This window comes from Platalea leucorodia, assembly GCF_965183815.1.
Source record: "Platalea leucorodia genome assembly, chromosome: W".
In the NCBI taxonomy this organism is placed as follows: Eukaryota; Metazoa; Chordata; class Aves; order Pelecaniformes; family Threskiornithidae; genus Platalea; species Platalea leucorodia.
Window position 1 is genome coordinate 1,698,495 of NC_138859.1, and position 22,788 is coordinate 1,721,282.

Consider the following 22,788-nt stretch of genomic DNA (forward strand, 5'->3'; position numbering starts at 1 on the left):
AATACTTAACACTTAAACACTTGTTACCCTCTAGTACGGGGGTGGGAGGGAACAGAATTTAAAAGCATCGCTTGCAATAGTTGACACTCACTCCAAAAAAAACGTGCATCACTTTCGCACCCAGCCCCACGAGGCTCCTGTTCACCTCTGGGCCACTGCGGGTCAGAAACTCATAGCAAAAAAAGCAGCAAGGCTGAAACCAGCTTGTTTCTCCCCAAAGAGCCGCCTGGATGTGCAGCCCTTCGCTCGGGATGGCACCGCGGCGGGGGCACCTCCGAGAGGGGCCCAGGACGGTGCTGCCGCCCGGGGCAGCCAGGGACACCGGGCACCACGTCCCCCCCGAAACCTCACCCCCGCGTAACGGCAGCTAAAGCCGGTGTCGTAATTGTGGAAGGGTATTTCAGGAGAGTAAGAGGGGTAAACCCCCACCCCGTGCAGAGAGCCCCTTTCCCACCGAGACCCGTTTGCCAAGGGTTACACCAACACAGCTCTTTCAGGTGTAAACCCACGCTCAGGCAATAATTGCAAGCATTTTGGTTAGGACAGAGCGGGCAAACAAGCTTCAGCACCGAGCGCATAGACTTCGGTATTGCAAACACCCCACAAGTCCATCATGGCGTTTTTAGTCTACCCTAAAGTACCCAGCTTTAGACCAATTAACATCAACACGGTAGGTTTTCTTAAAACCAAGTCTAAGTTTTCTTAAAACCAAGTCTTCTGCTGCCTCCCCCAAAACACAAAGCTGGAGGTTGCTGTGATGTGGTGACCAGAGCAGGAGGCCCTGCGGACACGTGGATCCGAACGGCTGCACGACGCTGCCAGCAGCACCGCAATCTCCCCGTGCTGTTTCTAGCTGAAAATATTAATTTGGCAAGACAGACAAGTCAGAGGCGACAGCAGCTCCTCTCTAAGCGCACATCATAAAACCCAGCAACTGGTACGGAGCTGCCATACTGATAAAGTGACACCTGAGGGCAATAAATTTGAATCTGTTCCCATTAAGGTTTCAGAGAAACACTTAATCTTATCTGTAAAAAATGCAAGTTTATCTGCAGCAATTGCTTTGTCTCCGTTTCTTCTGTTACTCATTATTAAAGGCTTGCATATCATACTGTCACAATTTAGCTTAATTAGCAGATATTTAAATGCTATCTACTGCAACAGATTTGAACAGACACTCATTGTCTTTTAGGAAGTCGGGGGTTCAGGCCATGTCCTAATATGCATTCTCCTCCTTCGAGATGCCTCAGCCACCACCACCACGAGATGCCACCAGCAGCAGCATCCCTAAAGCAGTAACGCTGCCATGCGGTACGAGAGTGCTCCATAATACGCATTTATTAAACTGCGCTGAGACCAGAAGCGTAGATACTTCCTCTGGGGGCTCAAGTCAAACGCTCCCGCAGTAAAATTACTTTCTCAGATGAAAATTTCCCTCTCAAAACCAGACGTATTTCCAACCTACCAGCTAAACCCTCTCTTTTCCAAAGCTCAGTGTGAAATCTTAATCCCTGTACACCAAGTTATAAAAAGGACAAACGTAAATCAGCAGAAAAGTTTCAGCATGGATCAAAAAGCCAGCAGAAAAGTTAAGCACTCACTTGCTGGAGGAGATCCGCTATTTTGGGAAGCGGGAATTGCAGCACAGCAGCAGGAGGCTCCGCATTTTCCCCGGCAGGGCAGGAGAAGGCAGCTCAGGGTCAGGGCCCCTCTCTGAACTGATTTCAGCTGCTTCCACCTGTAGCCTGACTGAACCCTGCCCCTCGTCAGGGATGGAAAAAAGGAGCTCACAGCCACCCACACCATGCCCTCGCAAAAGAACCACCCGGAAACACGCAGTGGACAGCTTTTGCTAACTATTTCTGGCAGCAGACTCAGAGCACACTGAAACTTGCTGCAGTGACCAGGTGTCGCCTGTGGGACATACACAGATGTTTCACCAAGAGGGCTTAAGGCATCTCAGCCTTCGCTTCTGGGTTTCCCCCGAAAGCCAGAGTGCTTATCTCAAGGCTATACACAGGACAAGCCGACTGATTTTTCTGCAACAAGCTGTTAGTTCCTTGCTGGAATGAATAACAGACAGAAGCCATATTTATTGCATTCATCTCCATACCAGGAGACTCAAAATGATTTTTATTTCTCCCTTATATTGCATTTCTGTAACTTTTACAGTATTAAAATGATTAACAAAAGCATAAAACTGGAAACAAAAAAAACCAATCATTGAGAGTGTCTCCTCCGGCACTCCAAGGCCCATCATCAGCAGGGGCTGCGCTTGGGTGTTCGCACCCACACGGAGAGGCCGAGACTCGGTCCTTCTAACAGGACACGCTCTGTTCTCGGAAGGGAAGAAACCGCCGTTCCCAGGAAGCGGGAAGGCACTCAAGGCATGGGCTACTTTGAAGCCTGGCTGGTGGGAATCCTCAAGACAAAGTCCTGGTTCTTCACTGGATAAGCACTCTCAGGGCACGTGCTTTAGATGTCCATGTCAAACTGCTCTTCCTCGCCTGTTGAGAGGGACCAAAAAAACCACACAAATGAGTCTTCAAAGTTTCACATTAAATACCTAATATTTTATTGAAGAAACAACCATCAGCTGTGCTTCAGAAATGCAGTGGTTTGGACCTAAAAGCTGCATCCAGGCATCAAGTTTGATATGAAAACCGTCTTGTACAAGCAAAACGTAAGCTCTGTCCACAGTGGGGATCTTACTCGCAGACAGATGAGCAGAAGTAGAGAAGATGCCCTTTAATTTATTTCTACCCCTGGCTTTCCTTCTAAAAAGGAATGTAAAGAATAACATTGATGACGATCACCGGTAGAAGCTTCTGTTACCAAAGACACAAAAGCACATTTCACAACTTATTCTCTGTACAGCTGTTACCACAGCTCAGGCAGTGTGATGGGATGCCAACGTGAGCAGCGATGATCTATTCCTGAGGACAGGGCTTCTTTGGAAGAGCCACAACCAAGCTGGCATCCAGCATGCAGCCTGCTTTTCTGTTTGCCAGAGAATCCAGTGAGCCACTAAAGGTCACAACAGTGTGTAACAAAAAATATTAAGCCATATTGACTCCAGAAAGATTTTGCTTAGCCAACTAATGAGCATTCAGATGTTTATTTTTAGACAGAAGATGGTCATACTTGGTAGTTTCAGGTTGCTTCAAGAAGTAATAGCTTTAAAAAAAACTGTTCAAGAGCAATACTTGCTCAGTTTCCTACTACAGTGCCTTTAGTTAAGTGTTGACATGCACAAAGTGGCCAGTGACCTCTGTTCTCCTGTGGACTAACCACTACCTTACGCACACCTGCAAGCTTCTGCTGAACCCCCTAAAGAGAGCAACGGCTACTGGATAATTGATGTATACAAATCAGGTATTGCATCCTAGCTACATAAATTGAGCTCACTTGCACACCAGAAGTCTCAGAGTCAAAAAAAGGCAGAAGGAATTTACAACCCAGGCTGATATTAAAACCCCAAGCAAGTCCTACTCTGAATTGTAATCCGATATTTTTCAAAAATGCAAAGCAGCTGCAAAATGGGCCAGGATAGAGAGGCAGCAACACTGCACCCACTCTCTCCCCACAGGACTATTAATCCAGTAGCAGCTTCCCAATTGCAAAATTAGTGAGAATAAATTGATTATGACAAATTACATTTAACTAATTGAAAGAAACATCACATTACCAGGGACCACAGCAGAACCTAATACCCATGAGAACCTAATTACCCCATAACATCAAGCACACTTTGATTTTGCAAGAAGTTATCAGAGTATTGACCATAGCTTATAGGGATCTCCTGGCTCCAGTCCATGGGTAAACTGTGGTATTTCTAGGCACCAGCAGTGCACATCACTTGTTTTTCGCATGCGCTCACCTGCGCTCACTTTCTCATCACAGTTTTGGACATGGTTGTTCTCAATCTTCAACTCCTCCACATTTGGGCTTGTAACACCTGGAATGTCCGGAAGGTCAGAAGGTGGTGTTTTGGCAAGCGGAGAATTGCGGCACTCCATCAAAAATTTACGATCATAAATAATCCTGGTACCTGGAGGGAGAGAACAACACTGTCAGTTTTCAGCATTTGAATGCGTGAAATACAGCTGGGCCACCTTCACAGCTAGGTGTGTACAACAGGAGTCATTTAAAATGGTGCCTGTTATTTAGCACTTACTCTGTTCATTCTGTGCTACCTTACAAGAAAGCCAGATACAACTAACACTGTATCTGCCAAAAAAAAAGTATGAAAGAGGCAGGTACCCAAGTAATAGCTAATGCTACTGGTCTGGTGCACAGAGAGAACAAGGCTCCGAAGTCCAGACTGACGCTGCACGCGATAGGTAGAAGGGGCTGGATCTAACTCAAGGTCACAGCAAAACCCAACGAAACAGTAAACTGAATTTCATTTCAGCTCATAAACGTAACAGGCTTTTCTAAGTTGTCCGGGGCTGAGAACTGTAGGTGGACACAAGCGCACGCACCAGGTAACAGGACGTAGCACCGCCTCCTTATGTCACCCTGGACACTGCCCAGCAGGAAAATTCCTGCACGGGCGTTTATTTTGCAGCCCAGGTGCTGCCTGTCCAGCCCAGGTACATACACCTTTCAAAAGGCCTGAAAACAGAGTTGTTAATGCCCGTCTGTTTTAATGGTTAACCAGACCACATCCTACTCTCCCTGCCCCACGTAGAACAAGCCAGCTCCAGCACATTACAGCGAGCCTCTACGGGAGCACAGCTCAGCTCTGGGCATGGATTTCTAGGAATACCACTGGACTGAACAGCCCGTTCCTTACAGAGGAATTGCATTGGAAAAAGCTCAAAAACCACACACAGAAATGGGATCCCTCCAAACAGACCGCAGCCTTAACCCAGAAAGTACTGAAAAAATCAGTTTTTTCTTCCCTCAAGAGGAGGCCTGCAAACCTCCTCTCTGGATCAGGCCCTTACTGCTCTGCTCCTGCAAGAGGGAAAGGCAATTTCTCCTTGGGTACTCTGCAAAAAACTTTAAAAATACACACGCGCAGGGAAACAAGCTTCCATTAGCATCTGTCCAGGAACATTAAAACCACTTTATTTTGAAGCGTGGCTATAAAGTAATGTAGCTGGATATCATGTTTCAAGAAAGTTGTGCAAACGAGCTCACAAAATGCTGGAAGCCTTTTCACTGAAAGATTTTGAATTTGAGTTGCTTCACTAGATCCAAGGGGAGATCACACCCAATTCAGAACCGTGCTCTAGCAGTTCGCTGGGTTTGAGAAGGCAGGCAAAGTTGAGTTTAGCAGGCAGGCCTGCAAGTGGAGTTTAAATTCCTGGGAGGTTTACAGAGGCGAGGACGGGGTTTCCTAGAACTGCAGCTCATGTACCGGGTATTAAGAGCACAGTTCAGGCGGATGAGAGCTTCCACGCCTGGTTCACATTCCTCCGGCAGTCACATGCCCAGAGCTTACGACAGCAAACACCCTGCAGACAGCCAGAGCAGGACACCCAGCCACCGCTGTCAACAGGCACAGCCCCAGGCCATAAACGGGCCTCCAAGATGTCAAGCTGAGTTAATAGCAGTTCTCCTCCTGTTGGAAGGGAGAGTATTTAGTATGAAGGACTACACCCCATGGGAACTGCTCTGCTCCCTGAAAGCCCTGGTTATACCACAGCTTCAACACCCGACTGCCTCACTGCGCAACTCGGGAATTCCAGATGAGAATTTGGCTCACTTTGAATATTTTCAACACTAGGTTTGAAGAAGCATCCAGTACCACACCTTGTTCCTTGTCTGCTCCCTGATGGAGCACAGGCACCGTGAGCTGTGCTGCTCTAAGAGCCATCCCATCCCCGCTGAAAGAGCCAACACCTCCGTGGCCGAGCAGCAGCACCGGAGGCAGCTCCTTTGCAAACGGCAGATCGCCACCCGCTCTGCGCCACTCACAGCAAGCGCCACGAGCGCTGCAGCTCGCCATGCATCTCTGCTCATGACAGACCGAGCCGCTGGGATTCCCCAGCTACTACTGCACGTGGGCTTTACTGAAAGACAATGTGTGCGCGTGCCCTCAGCAAGCGGGCGAGGAGCCAGAACAGGCACAAAGGGAATACTGAGAACAGACTGTGCTTAAAGATCGCACATCTCTTTAACGCTCTCTGTGCTTCTTCATAGTGTTTGCTTTTTTTTTTTTTACCACTGTGACTGCTGTAAGAAAAACAGCTACTGCCTGTGCTGGCAGAGGACAGGGAATTTCTTTGTTCCGCCATCCCTTCCAACGGTGATCACAGAGCCCAGAGAGACCTGTGAAAGCAGCTGAAAAGGGAAAATCGAGTCCTTTTTTCCGATTGCTGGCACCAAATGAAGGCTCAGAAACCACGGTGAAACTCTGCTCACTCACGTCAGTCCCACGGTGGGCTGTGCTGCTCCCAGGATTAGAAGGAGGACACTTTAGACCACAAGAGGTGACTGCCTGCCCTCCTCGGATGGGCCTCTCTTATCCAAACTGTATTTTAGGATGTCAATTCAACACTTCTGAAGACTCAAAAGCAACCCGCCCAAGAACTTGATCTCAGTGCTGTGCACATAACTCAGCGTACCGTGGCTGCGGAGTACGACCTTTTCAAAAGCCTTCAGTCACCCAGCACTGCTGCCGCGGGTTTCTAGCTCTGGCACCCGGCCCTTTTCCCATCGCTCACATCCCCAGCGCTGCCTACAGCCAAAGAGATGACTTCAGAGATTACAGTCCTCAATTCTTCTCTGAAATTAGTCAGAGGTTTTGCATGACAAACTTGATTTGCTTCTTTCTTCTGATTCTTCAGATTTAACCTACTGTTTTGCAGGAAATCGCAGACTTTCTTCAGTGGTCTACATGCGTTGAACATTTACAACAAAAGGACCTAAAACAAGCGCTTCTGAAACACAAGATTATTTCTACAGCAGTCAGGGCTTACGTACAAAGGAGCAATGCAAAGTATTCTGCCTGCATCAGTGGCTAGATGGGTTAGCAGAACATGGATGAAGAGAGCCCAGCCCAGGAAGCAGAGAGGCTCCGAGCCCAAGCTGGCCTGGCCCCAGCACTCTTTAAAGTGACACTTTAGTGCATTCATCTGGGGAGTTTGCTGTGAAATGTATTGATAATGTTTTCCTGCGAGCTCTTCCAGACCATGCAGGACAAGGAATTCTTTGCAAAGTGACCACGAAGGCAGACCAACAACCCAAGGCTAACACCCGCCCCCCCAGGTCCTTCGGGAGTTTTAAATCATTCCTCCTTTTAGCACCTGAACCCAACACCTGAAGGCAACCGGCCAGCGCCTGCAGCTGGGCCTCGGCAGCACGAGCTGTCCTCGAACAGGCTGGGGACAGACTAAAGCACCACGCAGTCACGAGAGCACTGTGGATTTTGCCAGGTGCACACACCCTAACAATAAACAGCATTTGTGTTTCTCCTCCACACTCTAGACATTCATTAACTCTCCAACAGAGATGGTAATCCTGGAAGGCTCATTACCCTGCACAGCACCGTTAATTGTTCGTTTCTATTCTGTTACTCAGAGCACATGAATATAGCTGAGAAAGTCATTCGCATTCTGTCTTCCATGGCATAATTACTGCAAGTAGTATTTAAGTACTTCAGTGATTTGCTGCTTTCAGAGAAGTGAGAACATATGGCAAAAATAACACAAGAACTTCAGTTCCCCAAGCAAGCTTTTCTGCACAAACACAAAAAAACAAGTGAGTCAGCAATGCCAACTTCCCCCTTCTCTCTGAATTTTAACCCCTGAAATATTGTGCTGTAAAGAGACCAGTAGGTCTGAGGGACAAACTCTACTGCCTCCCATTTAGTTTCTTCTTTTGGCTGAACTTCAGGTACAGTGTCATCATTCCTGCAGCTCACATTGATTTTTTTTTTTTTTTTAATTTAGCAGCAGAGGGGAAAAATTCTTAAAGATATGGAAAAATTCTTGCAGGCAGCTGCCGTAGCTGGAAATACACACAACTGGTCTGGTGCCTGGTGTCACCATCTGGAACAGCAGCCGCTTGTCTCGAAAGCCAAACTACTCAAAATAAACAGGCACTCAAGCAAGCGGTGTGGACGCAAAACCTTTCAGATGAACAAGCCCTTTAGGGAGCTTCACGCATTATGTCCCTGCTGTAGTACGCAGGGACAGAGACACGCGAGGCGCAGCCAAGATAAACGCTAAGCTTGCAGGCTGTGTACATGCAGCCCCCTCAGCTGCCTCCACTCCGAGCAGGGAGCAAGCGCCGCTAACTCTCACAATCAGTTTATTTTTATTTGAAGACCAAATCCCTAAAAGATACCACTCCTGGTACTCACACACAGCACAGCGAACGGGGCTGCACAACGAGACTTGCGGCAAAGAAAGAGGGAACCGACCCACTCTCTTTTTGCAGTAGAGAAGCACTGCACTTTCAGAAGTTAGAGCAACTTGGGAAAAGAAAAAAAGGCCTCAGCGTTTACCTACTGCCAGAGGAAACGGCAAATATTAGAGATCAGAATTAATAAGTAACCCAAATGGGGTTTGCTCCCTGCAAGGCTACCCAAGAGCACAAACAGCAGCCTTGTTTTCCAGCACGGACACCCAGGAGGACGCTGTTTCGCTGCACCGGCCCCGGCACCCTCTTGGCAAGGTGGGAGCCCCCCAGCTCCCTTGCTCTCCCTCACCCCACAGCAGTGGCCAAGCTCCAGGGAAAAGCCTGGCCCTGCTAAGCCAGACCCCGGCCCGGGGAAGGGGGACCCCCCCCGGGCAGCACACGGAGCTCCAGGCCCAAGCAAGGCCGAGCCACCCCCGCAGCGAGAACGCTGCTGCCAAACGGGGGTCCCTGCCCACCCCCCAAAGCAACAGCCCCGCAGCCGAACCCCCGGGCAAAGCGGGAGCCCCCCTCCATCCCCACCTGAGTAAGAGGCCCCGGGTCCCCACGCAGCCCCCCGGCAAAGCGAAGGCTCCCCCCCGCCCGTCCCCGGGGCCAAGGCGGGGTCCCCCCACCGCGACAGAAGCCCCCCAGCTCCCCACACGCCGCCGTGCCAACGCAAGGGCCCGTCCGGTTCGCACCGCAAAACCAGGGCGGCACCCGGGGGGCTCCCGCTGGAGCACCCCCCCGCCCCGAGAGGCCCAGCCCCGGCCCGCCGCTCACCGCCCGGCGTGGTCCCGAAGACGGTGCCCCCCGGCGTGGTGCTGTAGTCACCGGGAGGCAACGGAGCACCGTCGGGCAGGGCGAGGCGCTTGCCGGGGCCCGGGATGTCGCGACTCGGTGTCTGCCCCTGGCAGCAGCGGCCCGACATGGCGCCGCGGCCGGGACCGGCTGCCGCCCTGCCCGCCCTGCCCGCCGCTTCCGGCCCCGGACACGCCCCTTCCGCCGCGGGGCGCGACGGGAAATAGGACGGGGGCGGGGCAGGGGGCGGGGCCTGGGCGGGGCGAGGTGCGCCCAGGAGCCCGGCGGGTCCCTGTGCCCCCCGGTCCGGTGCCCCCACCCTGGGGCACCCAGCGCCTGTGCCCCCCGCTCCTGGGGGGCGCGTTGCCCCCTGCCCCCCCACCCAGCGCCATGCAGTGACCCCACAGGGTCGGCAGGGCGATGCTGACAGCGCTGCCCCCTCCCGACGGGGGTCCCTGCGCCCCCCGGGGGTGCCCACCCCCGGTTAGGGACCCCCCGCAGCCCCACGCGGGACGTGCAGCTGGGGTGGCCGCCGTGGGAGGTCCCGAGTGGTCCCCGTGTGAACCCTGCGGGGACAGATGTCAGCCCGCCTGGGTGGCAGACCCCCGTCCCAAATGGCTCTGCCACCTCCGGGGGGGGCAGGGACCAAAAGCAGGGGGGGGCCGGGGGGGCCACACACGTGTCCGGCACCCCCACGCCGCCCCCCGGGGCGCTGGGCCGCACCCGGAGCAGGACCGCCCCGGCCGGGGCTGCCCGAGCTTCGGGGCAGTGGAAAAAAACCCAGTTTTTTTCTTAAAACTTTATTAAATAAAGCACTGAGAGGGAAGCTGACGCGCAGAGGGAGGGCAGCAGGGTGGGCTGGGGTCGCTGGGCGGGAGCCCCGGGCTGGCAGGGGGGAGAGCTGGGGCACCCGGGGGTGAAGCCCTGGCGCAAAGCTTCTCCAAGCATCCTTGGGCAGGGCACGGCCCGCTCCCCCCGGCAGGACCGCCCTGCTCACAAGTGTGATGAGTGCCGGCAGCTCAGCCCTGCCTGCCGGACGGAGGGAGAGGGCCTGTCAGGAGGGTGGCATGGCCGGGAAGGGGGCAGACCCCCACCAGTGCCCCCGCTACCCCAGCCCGGTGCTTTGCACGCAAGGCAGCCGATGCCGACCCCGCACTGTTCATAAGCCGAGGGCCTGACCCTGCCTCTGCTCCTTGTTTTCCCATCGCAAGCTGCGGTACCGGCTGGAAAAAACCCTTTGGCTCTTCCTTGCTCCCCCAGCAGTGAGAGCAGAGCTCTGCTGACCCGCACAGGACACCGGTCCGATGGTGACATCTGCTGCTGGCAGGGACGCAGGGAGCCAGCATGGAGGCCAGCACTGTTTCAGCCACGTTTCGCCCATTGGAAAACCGTGGTGGTGGCCAGGGCTGTGGCAGTGACAGTCCCTGGAAAGGGGCTTGGGCTGCTCTCCTGGCCCAGGCGGTGGTGGGACGCAGCCGGCCCCTGCCCTGCCCAAACCCCGCCATCACCCCGGCTCCAACAGATGGAGCTCAGCTGCCGCACGCCGTGCCGGACCCTGGCCATGGGCCTGCAGCCGGACACGGCCAAACCGGCATTCCCTGCCTGCTTCGACCCACGCTTGGCTCGGGCAAGCCCGGCTAGCCAGGGCTGAGCCAGCTCCCACGGCCCCCCCAACCACTGCCCCATCCCTGGGGGATGAAACCTCATCCCTGCGGAGCCATGGTCCAGCTCTGGGGTGCTGGGGGTCCCCGAGGGGCTCTGAGCCCTTTCTCCAGGGCAGCATCTGTGTGAGCAGGGCAGGGGTCTCCTGCCAGGCTGGGGGATGGAGGGGGACGCTTCGAGGGGTCTGCTCCCCAAGGATCCCCAGGACCCCGGGCAGCCTGCGGTGCCAGGCAGGCAGCCCTCGCCCTGTGCCGGCTGCTGAATCGATTACCAAGTGCTGGGGCAGGAAAATAACATATCCGGCCATGCCAAATGACATCAGCAGTGACCCCCAACCCAGCCAGGCATCCCGCCGCCGAATAACAAGGTCCATTGCCATTTCCTCCTCCTCCTCCCGGAGAATGGACCATTACGGGGTCAAGGAGCCGGGGGCAGGTCAGGGTTTAAGGGCACATCCTGGCTGGGGCGGAGCAGGGGGCCACGAGTCCCCGCTTCATCGGGGTGTCTGCCCTCGGCGCCTGGGGGACCCCCGGGTCAGGGTGCGGGCAAGGACTGGCTGTAACGGTAAGTGTGGGGGGAAACCCTCCAGGGTGTTCAAAATCCCATGAAATGCCCCTTCTGGAGATGCCCCTCCAGGGGACCGGACTCTTTCTGTCCTGCAGAAACGGCTTCTCCATGCCATGAGACCTGCAGGCATCTTCCCATCGGGGGGGCTCCAACGTGGCACTTGGGGTGCCCAGGAGACCCCAAAAGGCTGCAGCAAGCCGGGCAGCACAAGATAGGACGAGAGGGAATGGCCTCAAGCTGCGCCAGGGCAGGTTTAGGTTGGATATTAGGAAAAATTTCTTCCTCGAAAGGGCTGTCGGGCCCTGGCCCAGGCTGCCCAGGGCAGGGGCTGAGTCCCCATCCCTGAGGGTATTTAAAAGCCGGGTAGACGTGGTGCTTAGGGACATGGTTTAGTGGTGGGCTTGGCAGTGCCAGGTTAACGGTTGGACTTGATGATCTTAAGGGTCTTTTTCAACCTAAACGATTCCATGATTCTATGATTCTAAGATGGCCAGTCCCCATCCCGGACCGAGGATGCGGGTGCTCCGCTCTCGCTGCCTTTGCTGAGCTCTTCAGAGCTCCAGCCCATGGTGGAGAACACGCTGCTCTCCCGGGCTGGCAGCGACGTCCTTCCTGGACTCTGCTGATACAATCTCCCCCACTGGAGAGACCTCCCCAGAAACCAGTTGGCACCGAGCAAGCGGTTCTGGGATGCACAGCCCAGAGCCCTAACAATAGCCTTTCCTCCTCATCCGTCTCTGTCTCCCATTTCCCACACAGGCTGGAGATTAAAAAAAAAAACCGCAAGAAGAAAGAAAGGGGAAACCACCTGGACCCAGAGCCAGGGAACAACCAGCCCTGGGGCAATAAATCAGTGATGTCTCTGGGGCGGGCAGGACCCCTGTGCCGCCTGTTGCTGGGACGTCCGGCATTTCTCTGCCGTTCTGTGCACGCGAACGGCACCGACAACCACCGAAAAAAGAGATGAAGTAGTACGTGGGGACCCCAGCCCTGCCATGGCATCATCGTCCCCATGCCTGCAGGTGCTCGGTGCTCCTGGCAGCATGTGAGGGACCAGGGATGCTCCTGGACAGGGAGGTCGTGGGATGCCCCCAGCTGCCAGCTCTGCTGCCCTGGTGCTGCCCGCCCTGCGCCGGCAGGCAGGGAAGAGGCATCGGGCCCCGGTGTTCGCCTGCCCGCGCTACCAGCACCTGCTGGTTACAGTATGTTCATCTCTAGGGCATTTTATCTGCCCTTTCCCTGGGCAGCTAACAGGGCTGGAAAGCCCTTCATCATCCGCGTGTGATACCAGGTTATCGCCTTATTGCCTTCTAAATCGGGAGCCGAAGTGCTTCTCATAGGTGTCCGTCTCTTCGCCTGCTCATCAGCAATTGCAGTCTTTGCTGCTGACCTGTTTTAAATCACTTTTAGCTGAGCAGGGTTGGCTTTTTGTAAAACACTTGCTCCCCTAGCAGGCTCCCAGGGAGGGAAATCTGTCTGGCGGCTCTTGGAAAACATGTCTTATAAGTCATGAAATACTGAAGTTTGCATTGCGCGCACAACAGCCGGGGGCTGCCGCGGGGAACAGCCCCCTTCTCCGCTGCCCTGCGGCCCCTGGCGTGAGAGCAGCCCCCGGGGACGGGCAGCGAGGGGCAGCTCCTGGGGCAGTTCCTGCCCATCCCCGGCTATCGCCGGCGGCACTTCCACCAATACTAACCGGGCCGCTGATTACGGGAGGCTTTGCTGCAGACAGGAAGAAAATAAATGAAGGGGAGGATAAACTTCTGCATGGTGGGCAGCGGGGACTGGCGGCTTTCGTCTCGCCCCATCCATCATCTCCCCGTCTGCCTGGACGGGAGGGCTTGTCTCCAGCCCAACGCCGCACCCCGGCTCTCCCGTGGCTGGGAAACCCAGCTCCAGCCCCACGCAGGACGGGGTGATGGTGGGTCCCCGGGTGCTGCTGCCCATCGTGGTGACCCCCCGGCGAGGATGTCCCCGTGCCTCGGCATTTCCACCCCATCCGTGTTTACATTCCCCTCCGATTGCCGGCGGAGATAACGACAAACCCATATCCACTTTGCCCGCCCAAGAGCTGTTTGTGCAGATAAAAGTTGCCCCCGGTAAACAAGCCCATCCTGCCCGTGGGAAGCGCACCTCCGCCCAAACCCTCACCAGCGCTCGGCGGGACGGTGGCCCCCAGTGTCCCTGTCCCCTGGGCACGGGTCACGGCTGGCACTTGCTAGGGGTGCTCAGCACCCCAAAATGCACCCCTGGGACGTGCTGTTTGGTTCACGCTCTTGCAAAGGAAATTTGGCAGAGGCAGGGACAGCCCTGCAGGTTGGCACAGTGTGGCCACATGCCTGCCACCAGCGTCTCGCACGAGCCACGGCTCTGCTCGCACCCACACCAGGCTCTGCCCCAGACTGAGGGGTCGCAGGGGCTCTCCTGCACCCAGGGCTGGGGGTCTCTGGCTGCTTGCAGGGGGAAAACCTGGCTGAAATGACTCCAGGGGGGAAAAACGGAGCAGGGAGAGCAAATGGCACCGAGTCAGACCCCCGGGAGCTGGGATGCATCTCTGGATCGGGAGGGAAGCCTTTGCCCGTCGGCTGCAGGCTCACATCCATGCCCTTTGCACGGCACCTGGCATCCCTCTGCCATGTGCCAGCCGCTGCCTTCGCCCCTTCCCGCACGTGCCGGCTGCCTCCAGCCGGCTCCGTAGATGGGGCTGGAAGCTGGACTGGATCAGCAGGCATTCATGAGCAATTCGCCTGCCCTTCGGTACGGATCCTGGGCTCTTCCCCAGGGCAGAAGCAAGCGAGAGGCAGCATGGTTGGGCAGGCTGCGGAGAGGACGCAGCTCCCTGCACAGCCACCCCAGCTGTGGGGTCCCAGCACCTGGATTCCCCTCGCTGCCCTCCTCCTTCATGCTTCAGGTCACTTCTGGGAGCCAAAAGGCCCATGTGCCAGTTAGGAAAAAAAATATTCATTGGATCTTTCCTGACCTCAGAGGCGCTTGGTCCCTCTGCTATCCCGGCAGCTCCTGCTGGCAGGCTCCCCGCTCTTACAACACCCTGCCCTGCCCAGGCAAGCCACCGCTGCCCTTCGCAACGACAGAAATGCCTGGAGCGGGGAAAGGTTTTCATTCCCTGCCTGCACCGAGAGTAACCTGCCCTCAGCAGCCTGGCTGGCCCGCGGCCGTGCCGGATCCCATGGGAAGCAGGATGCTCCGGCAGGTCTGCTGCAGGAGGTGAGGCTGAGCTGCCAGTGCAGGTTCTGCCTTCCCCTGAAAGTCAGAGTTTGGAAACCGGCTCAGCCTCTGCCTCCTCTTCCTCCTCCTCGTCCTCACTCCCACCTCTCTGGTACTTTCGCTGCAGCCGCAGGACCTCCCCATTCATATTCTCGCCTCTCCCGGCCAAAGGCACCCGGGAGTTACCGAAACAACAAGCTGCTTGCAGTGCTTATTGCATAAGCGTAAAAGCTGAGCTCTGAGTGTGACGTGAACCGTGTACCGATGGAAGCACCCGCCTGTGCAGCACGCCAAGAGAAACAGCCGGGCTGAAGGCGCTGTGGGTGCTGGAGCCGGGCTGGGAGGGAGCTGGGCGGTGAAAGATGGCTCTGGGCGGCGACGAGGGCACCCGGAGCTGTGAAATCTTGCTCAGCTCCCGGTCTGGGGGAGGGAGTTTCACCTGCCAGGGCAGAGGGACCCGGAGCCCCTCGCAGCCCCGGGGGTCCCTGTCTCGGTGGGCTGGGCAAGGGGACAGGGTGCTGGGGCAATCGCTTCTCCCAGCGCCTGGACCAGAGCTCCAGGATGCAGCCGGCGGGGAGGAACCTTTTCCCCATTTGCTTCCCTCAAGAAGGAGGTTTCTGAGAAACACCAGGGAGGCAGGAGGAATGCACGGGTTAAAAATAGCCGCCATGGCATGGGAGCCACCGTGGAGCCCAGGGCCAGAGACGGAGGGGAAGCGTCTGACCTCCTCCTTGTTGTTGTCGTTGTTGTTGTTGTTGTTTTCCCGCCCTGCAAACAGCACCGCGGGCTGGAACAAACACAGCCCGGGAGCTGCGCAAGCAGGGGCGAGCCCTTGCACGGGTGCAGCGGGTGCAGGGTCAGGCCCAGGAGGGGACCGGAGCACTGGGATGCGGTTAGGTGGCGGGGGTACCATTTGGAGCTTCAGCGGATGGTGCCCAGGGCAGGGAAGGCAGCAGAAGAGGGTCAGGGGGATGCGACACGAGCAGCACTGGGGGTCTGACACCGAGGTGGCACGTGGCGGTTTGACTGGTGTGCTGTGGCCGTGGCCGGGCTGGCAGGCGGCTCCGCTCGGGGCTGCCGAGGCTCGCTCCCTCCCCGCCAGCAGGAGAGCGGGACCCGCGCCCCCATCCCTGGCCCGCTTCCCCCAAAACAGCCTTTTCTCCCCAAAGCGGGGCCGGACCCGCACCCTGCTGCACCGCCGGGACACTCTTCCTCGGAAACCTCTGTCTGAAAGCACAGCTGATCTCAGATGTTATTTTTGTTGCTGACATTTTTTCACGAGTTTCCACACTTTTTGTGAAATCCATACCAGTGTTATTGCAAACTTCTCCCTCCTTCCCCCCCACCCCGTCTTTCTTTAGCAATAGCTGCAGGAAAACCAGAAACGATGCAGAAGGACTTGTGAAAACATGTGTAAAACCTTTGCAGGTCCCGGCGGCAGCACAAGGACTCTCATTTCTCCAAGTACCTGCAGCGGGGGGGAGATGGGAAATGTCGGAAACGAAACCCTGCTGTGAGGTGCGTTAAAAATGTCAGAAATAGGGAATAACTGCCCGCAGGCATTGCTCTTGCTGCTGCCTCAGGCTCTCCCCACAGCAACATGGGAAAGAAAACAGCTTTATTATGATTTTTTTTTTTAATCTGAAAACATAATTGCACAGGGATTTGGGGGGCAGGAGAAGGACCTGAGATTGCTTTAGTTTAGCCTTTGACACTGGCTGGGTTTCAGGATCTCGATGCCCCTTTCCCTAATTCTCACAACGCTGCCATAACCTCGGGAAGAGCTGCAGCCCCAGGATGGCAAGCGGCTGTGCCCGGCCTCGGGGCTGCCCGCTCTGGGCAGGGCAGGATTGGCCCCAGCAACGAGATCCGTGCCTCCATCTCCTCTCCGGTGGAAGCGATGCTGCTCACCACCGTGGAGGGTAACAAGTTGCATTCACCGTGCCAGGTTTCCCACCTCTCCAGCCCCGTCTGTCCCCCCAAAGCCACCCTGGGGTGCCCCAGATGAGGAGAAGGGATCCCACCAGCCCTGCGCGGCCCCATCCTTCATGCCGGAGGGAACCACGGCTCCCTCCGCTGAAGCTGTGTGTCCGTAGGGCAAAACACTGTGGGAACGGGCTAATAAACAGCGAATGGAGTGACCTCAGCCCTGCCTGCGCAGGCAGCCAGCAGCGGGCTTTGACCTTCTCCATACCCAGCGTACACTCTGCCTCTTTCATCATTATCGATGCATTTGCTCCCAGGAGCTTCGCTTGGAAAACAGGATGTGAGCGTGTGAGATGGCCGCTCGCCCTCCCAAATACGCAGGAGCTCAGAGCCCGCCGGGACGCTCCTGTCCCCGCCGCTGCGGGAAGCAGGGCTTGCCCCGAGCCAGGATGGCAGAGCCGGGGCTCATGTGCTGGCTCGTGGGGCTCGTGTGCCAGCCAGGGGACCAGGATTAGCCCCCGTGCTCTGCCACAGGCTGCTGGGGAGGCTGCTCTAGGGCAGCAGCCAGGTCAAAGGAGCTATGAGATGTGTGATAAGCTGCCCCAGATGCAAAGCACAAACCCTGCTTAAACCCCCATAAAGGTGATATATATGCTGCCCTGCAAAGGGAAACCCCACAAGTATGGTGGGTACCAAGCATGTCTTGACTAACCCAGGCTCTAAAACCAGCAGCTTGCATGAAAGTCAGTGAAACAGCACACTCTTATTATTTTTTGTTGTTCTGACACAGAGAATTTTTCCCTTCCTGCAGCTGCCTGTGCCTGAGCCCCGGCTGACACGATGCTACAGCTCCCAGAGCTGCGCTTGCATTTACCAGGGGAGGAGAGATTATATAGAGCTGCGAGTTTATGTCCAGCTTCCTCCAGCCTTCCTGGGACAGGCAGTACCCAGCGGGTTAAAGCTTCATCACAGCGTGTTTATGTGCTGACAAGGAAGCATGATGACAGATAATCCCAAACAACTTCAAAGCAAGATTCGTGAATCCGATATGGAAACTATTCCTAAAGTCTCAGTGCGGAGAGCCCCAGACTAATTACCGCTGCGGACATTAAAGGCAGAGCAGGATCCATTGCCAAAAGTCCAGCGCCTGGCCTGGCCCTGTGCCCGCCCCGCCGAACCCCGGGCTCCCTCCCCGCGCTGCACCGGGCGGCCAAGGGGATTTGGGGTAAAACGATGCTCCTTGAGCAGCTCTTGCTTGGGCAGGGGGCAGAGCATCACGCGGTCCTCGCCGGCCTCCTGCGCTGTCCCCAGGTATCCCCCATGGCCCCGGGTGGGTAGGCAGGGTCTTCCCTGCAGCCAGGACAGCCCCATCTCACCCCTCGGCTATGCCAGCCCCCCCGGCAAGAGGGGGTTAATGCTGAACCGGGATGCAGCCCCCTCCACCTGGGAGGCATTTAGGGATTAGGGATAGAGGAATAAAAGAGGCTGGGGAGGTGGTGGGACCCTGGTAGCAGCCAGTGCTATGGCAGGTAGCCTTGCAGGGGCCGGTGGTTTGCTCCGGTGCAGGTAGGGACATGGTGCGTGGCTTTGAGTTGTGGATGGCTCCGAGCCCGGGTGGGTTTGCTGCAGAGGGGCTGTCTCATCGTAGCATTGCAGGGTGGTGTGGGTCTGTGGGGTCTCTGGGCAGGGCTTGCTCAGAGCCCTTGTGCAGAGGGGGATGCTGTGAGCTCCTGGACTGGCAGGATTTAGATGGTGTGGATCGGCAGCTCTCAGCAGCGATAATCCTGCCTGCAGAGCCTGAGCCTGCTGCCTTATACCTGCCTGGGTGCTTCCCCAGAGAGTCTGCGTAAGTAAATCACATTTTGAAGCTCTTGAGGGCTCTAGTGGCTGCTCAGGTTGCCTTGGCTAAGCTAGGGCATAGAGTATGTGTGCTTTCCTGGAAAACTTTTTTGGATGCCTGGTGGGGGAATGAGTGCTGATGAAGCTGTAGGGCTGCACTGCCCATCCCAGAGGTGCTGGGGCTCGCAGCTCTCCCAGGGCTGTGGTGGTGAACCACTCCGGCTGCCCTTGCCCTTTGCTCTGGGCTGGGGACTTGCGCCAGTACGGCTCTGGCTCTGAATTCCATGGACAGGCAATGCTTTGCAACACAAGCCTGGCTCAAGAGGGGCTCTGGCACCGTCTCTTACTGGTGCAAAGCTGAACCGCATCTCTCTGGGTGCAGTAGTGCCTCCCCCCTGCTCCACTCCCTGCACCCATGCTCCAGGGAAGGGCTGGGGATAGACAGGCAAAACCCCTTACATGCTCTGTTGGCAGTTCAGTGCAATCGCTTGCTGCACTGGGTTTGCTTTCTGACCCTCTGCTGCAGTGGGGACGCTGAGGAAGGGTGAACCAAAGGGGAGAGCAGTGAGGCCCCGGGCAGAGGGGGATGCCCGTGTCCCTGCCGTCGGTGTGCCTGCAGCAGTGATGGCAGCGAGCAGCAATGCTGCTGTGACTCCTGCCGTGGGCTGGTTTTTATCACTTGTTCTGTAATGGCGAGTATGTAAACAGCATGTCAGGGGAGAGAGGGAGCAAGAGTTCCCAGCTATAAAAAGCTTTTGTTTTATCCTAGCGTGGCATCAGCCTGGCTCAGCCTTGGCAGAGTCTGAATGTGCTGCATTTAATGACGCTGGGATGCAAAACTGGCACTTGCCTGTTGCTGCCCAGTCCCTCTTCTCCTCCCATCGGGCCTCAGCCCCTCCTTGGTGCCTGCCTGCCCTCTCTGGGTCCAGCCAGCTTTAGTGAGCTCACGGGTGAATTGAACATGAATTGAATTATGAATTGAACATGAGGGATAGAGGATTAAAACTATGCCTAATGCCTGAGGTGGCAGGTCATGGGAGCTTGGGCAAGGATCTGATACCTGGCACCCTTCTCCCTGCCAGCTGCCTGTGCACAGGCTCGTGTACCACTTGCCCAGGCTGGATCCATCTCTTGGGCAGATGGAAACGATCCAGCCTCATCCCGGTGCATATCAGCACAGGCACGCTGGGGTACCTCTGGTTTGAACAAGGTCTGGCTCTCCAGTTTGCAGGTGACAGGGTCAGCTCCACCATCTCTCTGGCTCACTTTGCAGCCCCAAGGCAGGCTGCAGCGCTGACACTGCGACCGACACCAGCTCGTCACCCCTCGGGGTGCATTGCCCTTCCCCTAAGCGGGCTGGAGCCAGAGCTCCCGTCTGCCAAGCTCCTGCAGCCGTCACAAGCTCCCCTCTATCTGCGAAATGCCAGGCGCTGATTTATCTGCTTTACGTGTCTGGGGTCATGCCTCACCCACACCCTCGGTGAGGGGGATTAGTAGAACCAGAGCCATATGTGTGAACCTGAAACACTTAATTAGGATGTTGTGTGCATGCAGCCTGGCTGGGGTGGATAAGGCTGTGGGACAGGGATTAAACAGTGCAGGGGCTTTACATCCACTTAAGCAGGAGTGCCAGCATGTGAAAACTTTGTTTAAGATCAGGGGAGGGTGATTTACACCTGACACAGGGTCAGGATGCCAGGGCTGGCCAAAGCAGGTTCCCCTGGCCCTGCATGGGGGGCTATGCTGGTGCCCCTGCTGGAGAAATGTGGGCTTGTGTCCAGCTGTCTCTGATCCCAAATTTTTTCCTCAGGAATCTACAAAAGGGTATCTGAGCTCCTTGCAGGAGAAACACTGGCACGGAGGAAGCCCTTGGTCTAAGGGATGGCTCCTGCTCGCTGCCAGGGTGGTGCTGGGCATCAGCGGGTGTGGGGGAGCCTGATGCTGCAGGTTGGTATGCAGCCCTCTGCCCTCAGCACCACCTTTGGAGGAATCCAGGACCTTGCAGGCACCTTGCTCTGGTGCTAGGATCTGTTTGCAGGTGAAGTTGCCCCGTGATGAGGCATCCTCCTGGAGCTGCTCAACACCCTCTGCAAAGGGCTCCATAGCTGCTGCTGGAGCCATCTCGCCCCTCTAACGCCATGGCCAGGCAGACCCTGTGCCCCCTTGGATGGGTCTGGGACCAGCTCAGGCATCTGTTTCCTCTCTCCAAACACATCCATGGGCACCAGAAGCTCCATGTGCAAGGAGAGCTGCGCTGCCCATTCCCTGCATCCCAGCTCTCCCCAGGGAGGGATCTTCCCTAATCCATCCTGACTCTCTCTCTCTATGTATAAAGAAGTATTTTTAAATATCCATTGTTTATTCTGTAGCAACAGCCAAAGGAGCTGCTCTGATCCATGGCATAAACATATTTTCCCAGAATTTTCTAAACAGCCACTTGACCCGCTGGCCAGCCCTTCCCCATAGGGTCTCTCCGGGGCTGGCTCTGCCTCCCTCTGCCCATGGTGGTGGAGGCTGCGCAGGTAGGGACCCAGGCCAGCGTTTCTGGCCTGTGGCAGGGACAGGCAAGGGGAGAGGATGCTTTCCTTGGTGCCTCAGCCCCGGGCTGGAGGGTGCAGCTGGGGTGTCCAGCACCGCAGGGGCTCGGGTCGAGGCCCTAGAGCAGTGGGGATGCAGGTCAGGGCTGTGCGAGAGCCAGCATCTCTGGGTTTCAGCTTTTCCAGCTGTAAAACTGGGACAAAGATACCGAGCCACGTTACTTCCCCTGCCTTGATGAAATGCCCGGGACTCTCCCTTCCTCTCCCCAGTCGAGTCGGCTCCTTGGGAAGGGAGGGCGCCGAGCAATCCTGTCTGGGAGTGGGAGGAAAAGCCTCATTTAAGTGCTGGAGAGAAGACATCAGAAGTGGTGTTTTGGATGCCTGCTTCAGCACCTTGAGAAAGCCCGGCTGTTTGTCCCGCCATGGGCAGGGGTGTCTGTCTGTTACTCACTTTGAATGTGGTAGGAGTGCTCCCCTCCAGGGCACGGTGGTGTGGAGATGGTCTGAACATGCCGTGAAGGACCATTTGTGGAAGAATACACCTTAAAACCTCTAGGGCTGAGTCCTGCAGCCCTTTCGGTGCCCGGGAGCCGGCGCACAGCCCGGCTCTGCCGGGTGGGCGTACACCGGGTGGCCGGGGCTGCTGGGGAAGCAGAGGTGAGGATGGGTGGGAAGCCACCAGCCCCTGGCCACCCAGCAGGGTGGTGGCAGAGCTGAGAAGAGAGCTGGTCATCCTGCCCCGTGCCCGGCCTCTGCCAGCTCCATGGAGCCAAGCCCCACGCCCTTGTTATCCATGGACATTCCCACAGATGCCCTTGCTTTATTTTTCAGACACAAAATCCAGCTGCGGCTCCGTGTGCCGGTGCACGCTGGAGTTGCACGTGCAGCTGTGTTGAAAAGACGATGACTTCTCCTGCATGCGTCTCGTTTGTGCCATGTGTGGTTCCAGTGGAGGGGGGCAAATCGCCCTGTAAATAGCAAGTCCAGGGCTTGGTCCAAGCCAGCAATTAATGCCAGAGCTGGGAGTTAAAAGGGGTTGCATCAAGCCCTCATCTGACTCCTTTGAAAAACCAAAACTGGCTTGTAAAGATCAAGCTTGTAAAAACGGGGCTCTGTTTTGCTAGCTCATGAATGGGAAAAAATGCCAACTGGATAATTTTTTACACATATTTTTTTCCTCTTTGTCAACATTCCCCCATTTGGCCGAAACTTCAAAATGCCATATTTGGAGAGCGCCTGTCTTAGAAGTTCCAGTATTTGTATAAATAGCTGATAGTGAAAAAATTACCCGCTCTGGAGTCTGCCCAGGGGCCTTCAGCAGGAGCGGCGCTGGGGGCAGTGGTGGGGCTGGGGCTCTGGAGCAGCCCAGTGCCTTCCAGTCTGAGGTGGCCCCCAGCTGCCATGTGTGAGTGGAGAAGGAATTGTGGGTGGGGGTGTCTGAAACACCAGCACCCACCCGAAAGCAGGAGGGGGAAGAGCAAAGGTCTGCCCGCTCTCCTCCATCCGCCAGGAAGGAGATTTGGGCAATAAATGTGGAAGTAAAATAGCGACTGTGAGATGTCCTGGATGTCGTCATTTGGAGTGGGGCTGTCATCTTGCCATCCTTCTGCTGATATCATAGAGTCGTTTAGGTTGGAAAAGACCCTTAAGATCATCAGGTCCAACCATTAACCCAGGACTGCCAAGTCCACCACTAAGCCATGTCCTTAAGTGCCACATCTACGCATCTTTTAAATTCCTCCAGGGTTGGAGACTCAACCGCTTCCCTGGGCAGCCTGTGCCAAAGCTTGACAGCCCTTTCGGGGAAGGAATTTTTCCCAATATCCAACCCAAACCTGCCCTGGCGCAGGTTGAGGCCGTTCCCTCTCGTCCCATCGCT

General features: G+C 56.1%; 1 protein-coding gene across 1 annotated transcript; it reads right to left on the reverse strand.

Moving 5' to 3' along the window:
- Positions 1–2,104: 2,104 nt before the first annotated feature.
- Positions 2,105–9,336, reverse strand: LOC309601909 (eukaryotic translation initiation factor 4E-binding protein 1-like). The gene is made up of 3 exons (XM_082335172.1): positions 9,136–9,336; positions 3,881–4,051; positions 2,105–2,507 (listed from the first exon to the last, which is right to left on the reverse strand). Exons 1-3 carry the CDS (start codon positions 9,281–9,283, stop codon positions 2,476–2,478), a joined length of 351 nt encoding a protein of 116 aa, XP_082191298.1. The 5' UTR covers positions 9,284–9,336; the 3' UTR covers positions 2,105–2,475.
- Positions 9,337–22,788: the final 13,452 nt, after the last annotated feature.

What these genes read in the sequence shown, in the direction of transcription:
- LOC309601909 (XM_082335172.1), bottom strand. Translation starts at nt 9,283, where the DNA reads ATGTCGGGCCGCTGCTGCCAGGGGCAGACACCGAGTCGCGACATCCCG. An exon ending in CTTCGGGACCACGCCGGGCG is followed by an intron (nt 4,052 to 9,135) that starts GTGAGCGGCGGG and finishes CTCTCCCTCCAG; the next exon opens with GTACCAGGATTATTTATGAT. An exon ending in TGATGAGAAAGTGAGCGCAG is followed by an intron (nt 2,508 to 3,880) that starts GTGAGCGCATGC and finishes CCCTCTCAACAG; the next exon opens with GCGAGGAAGAGCAGTTTGAC.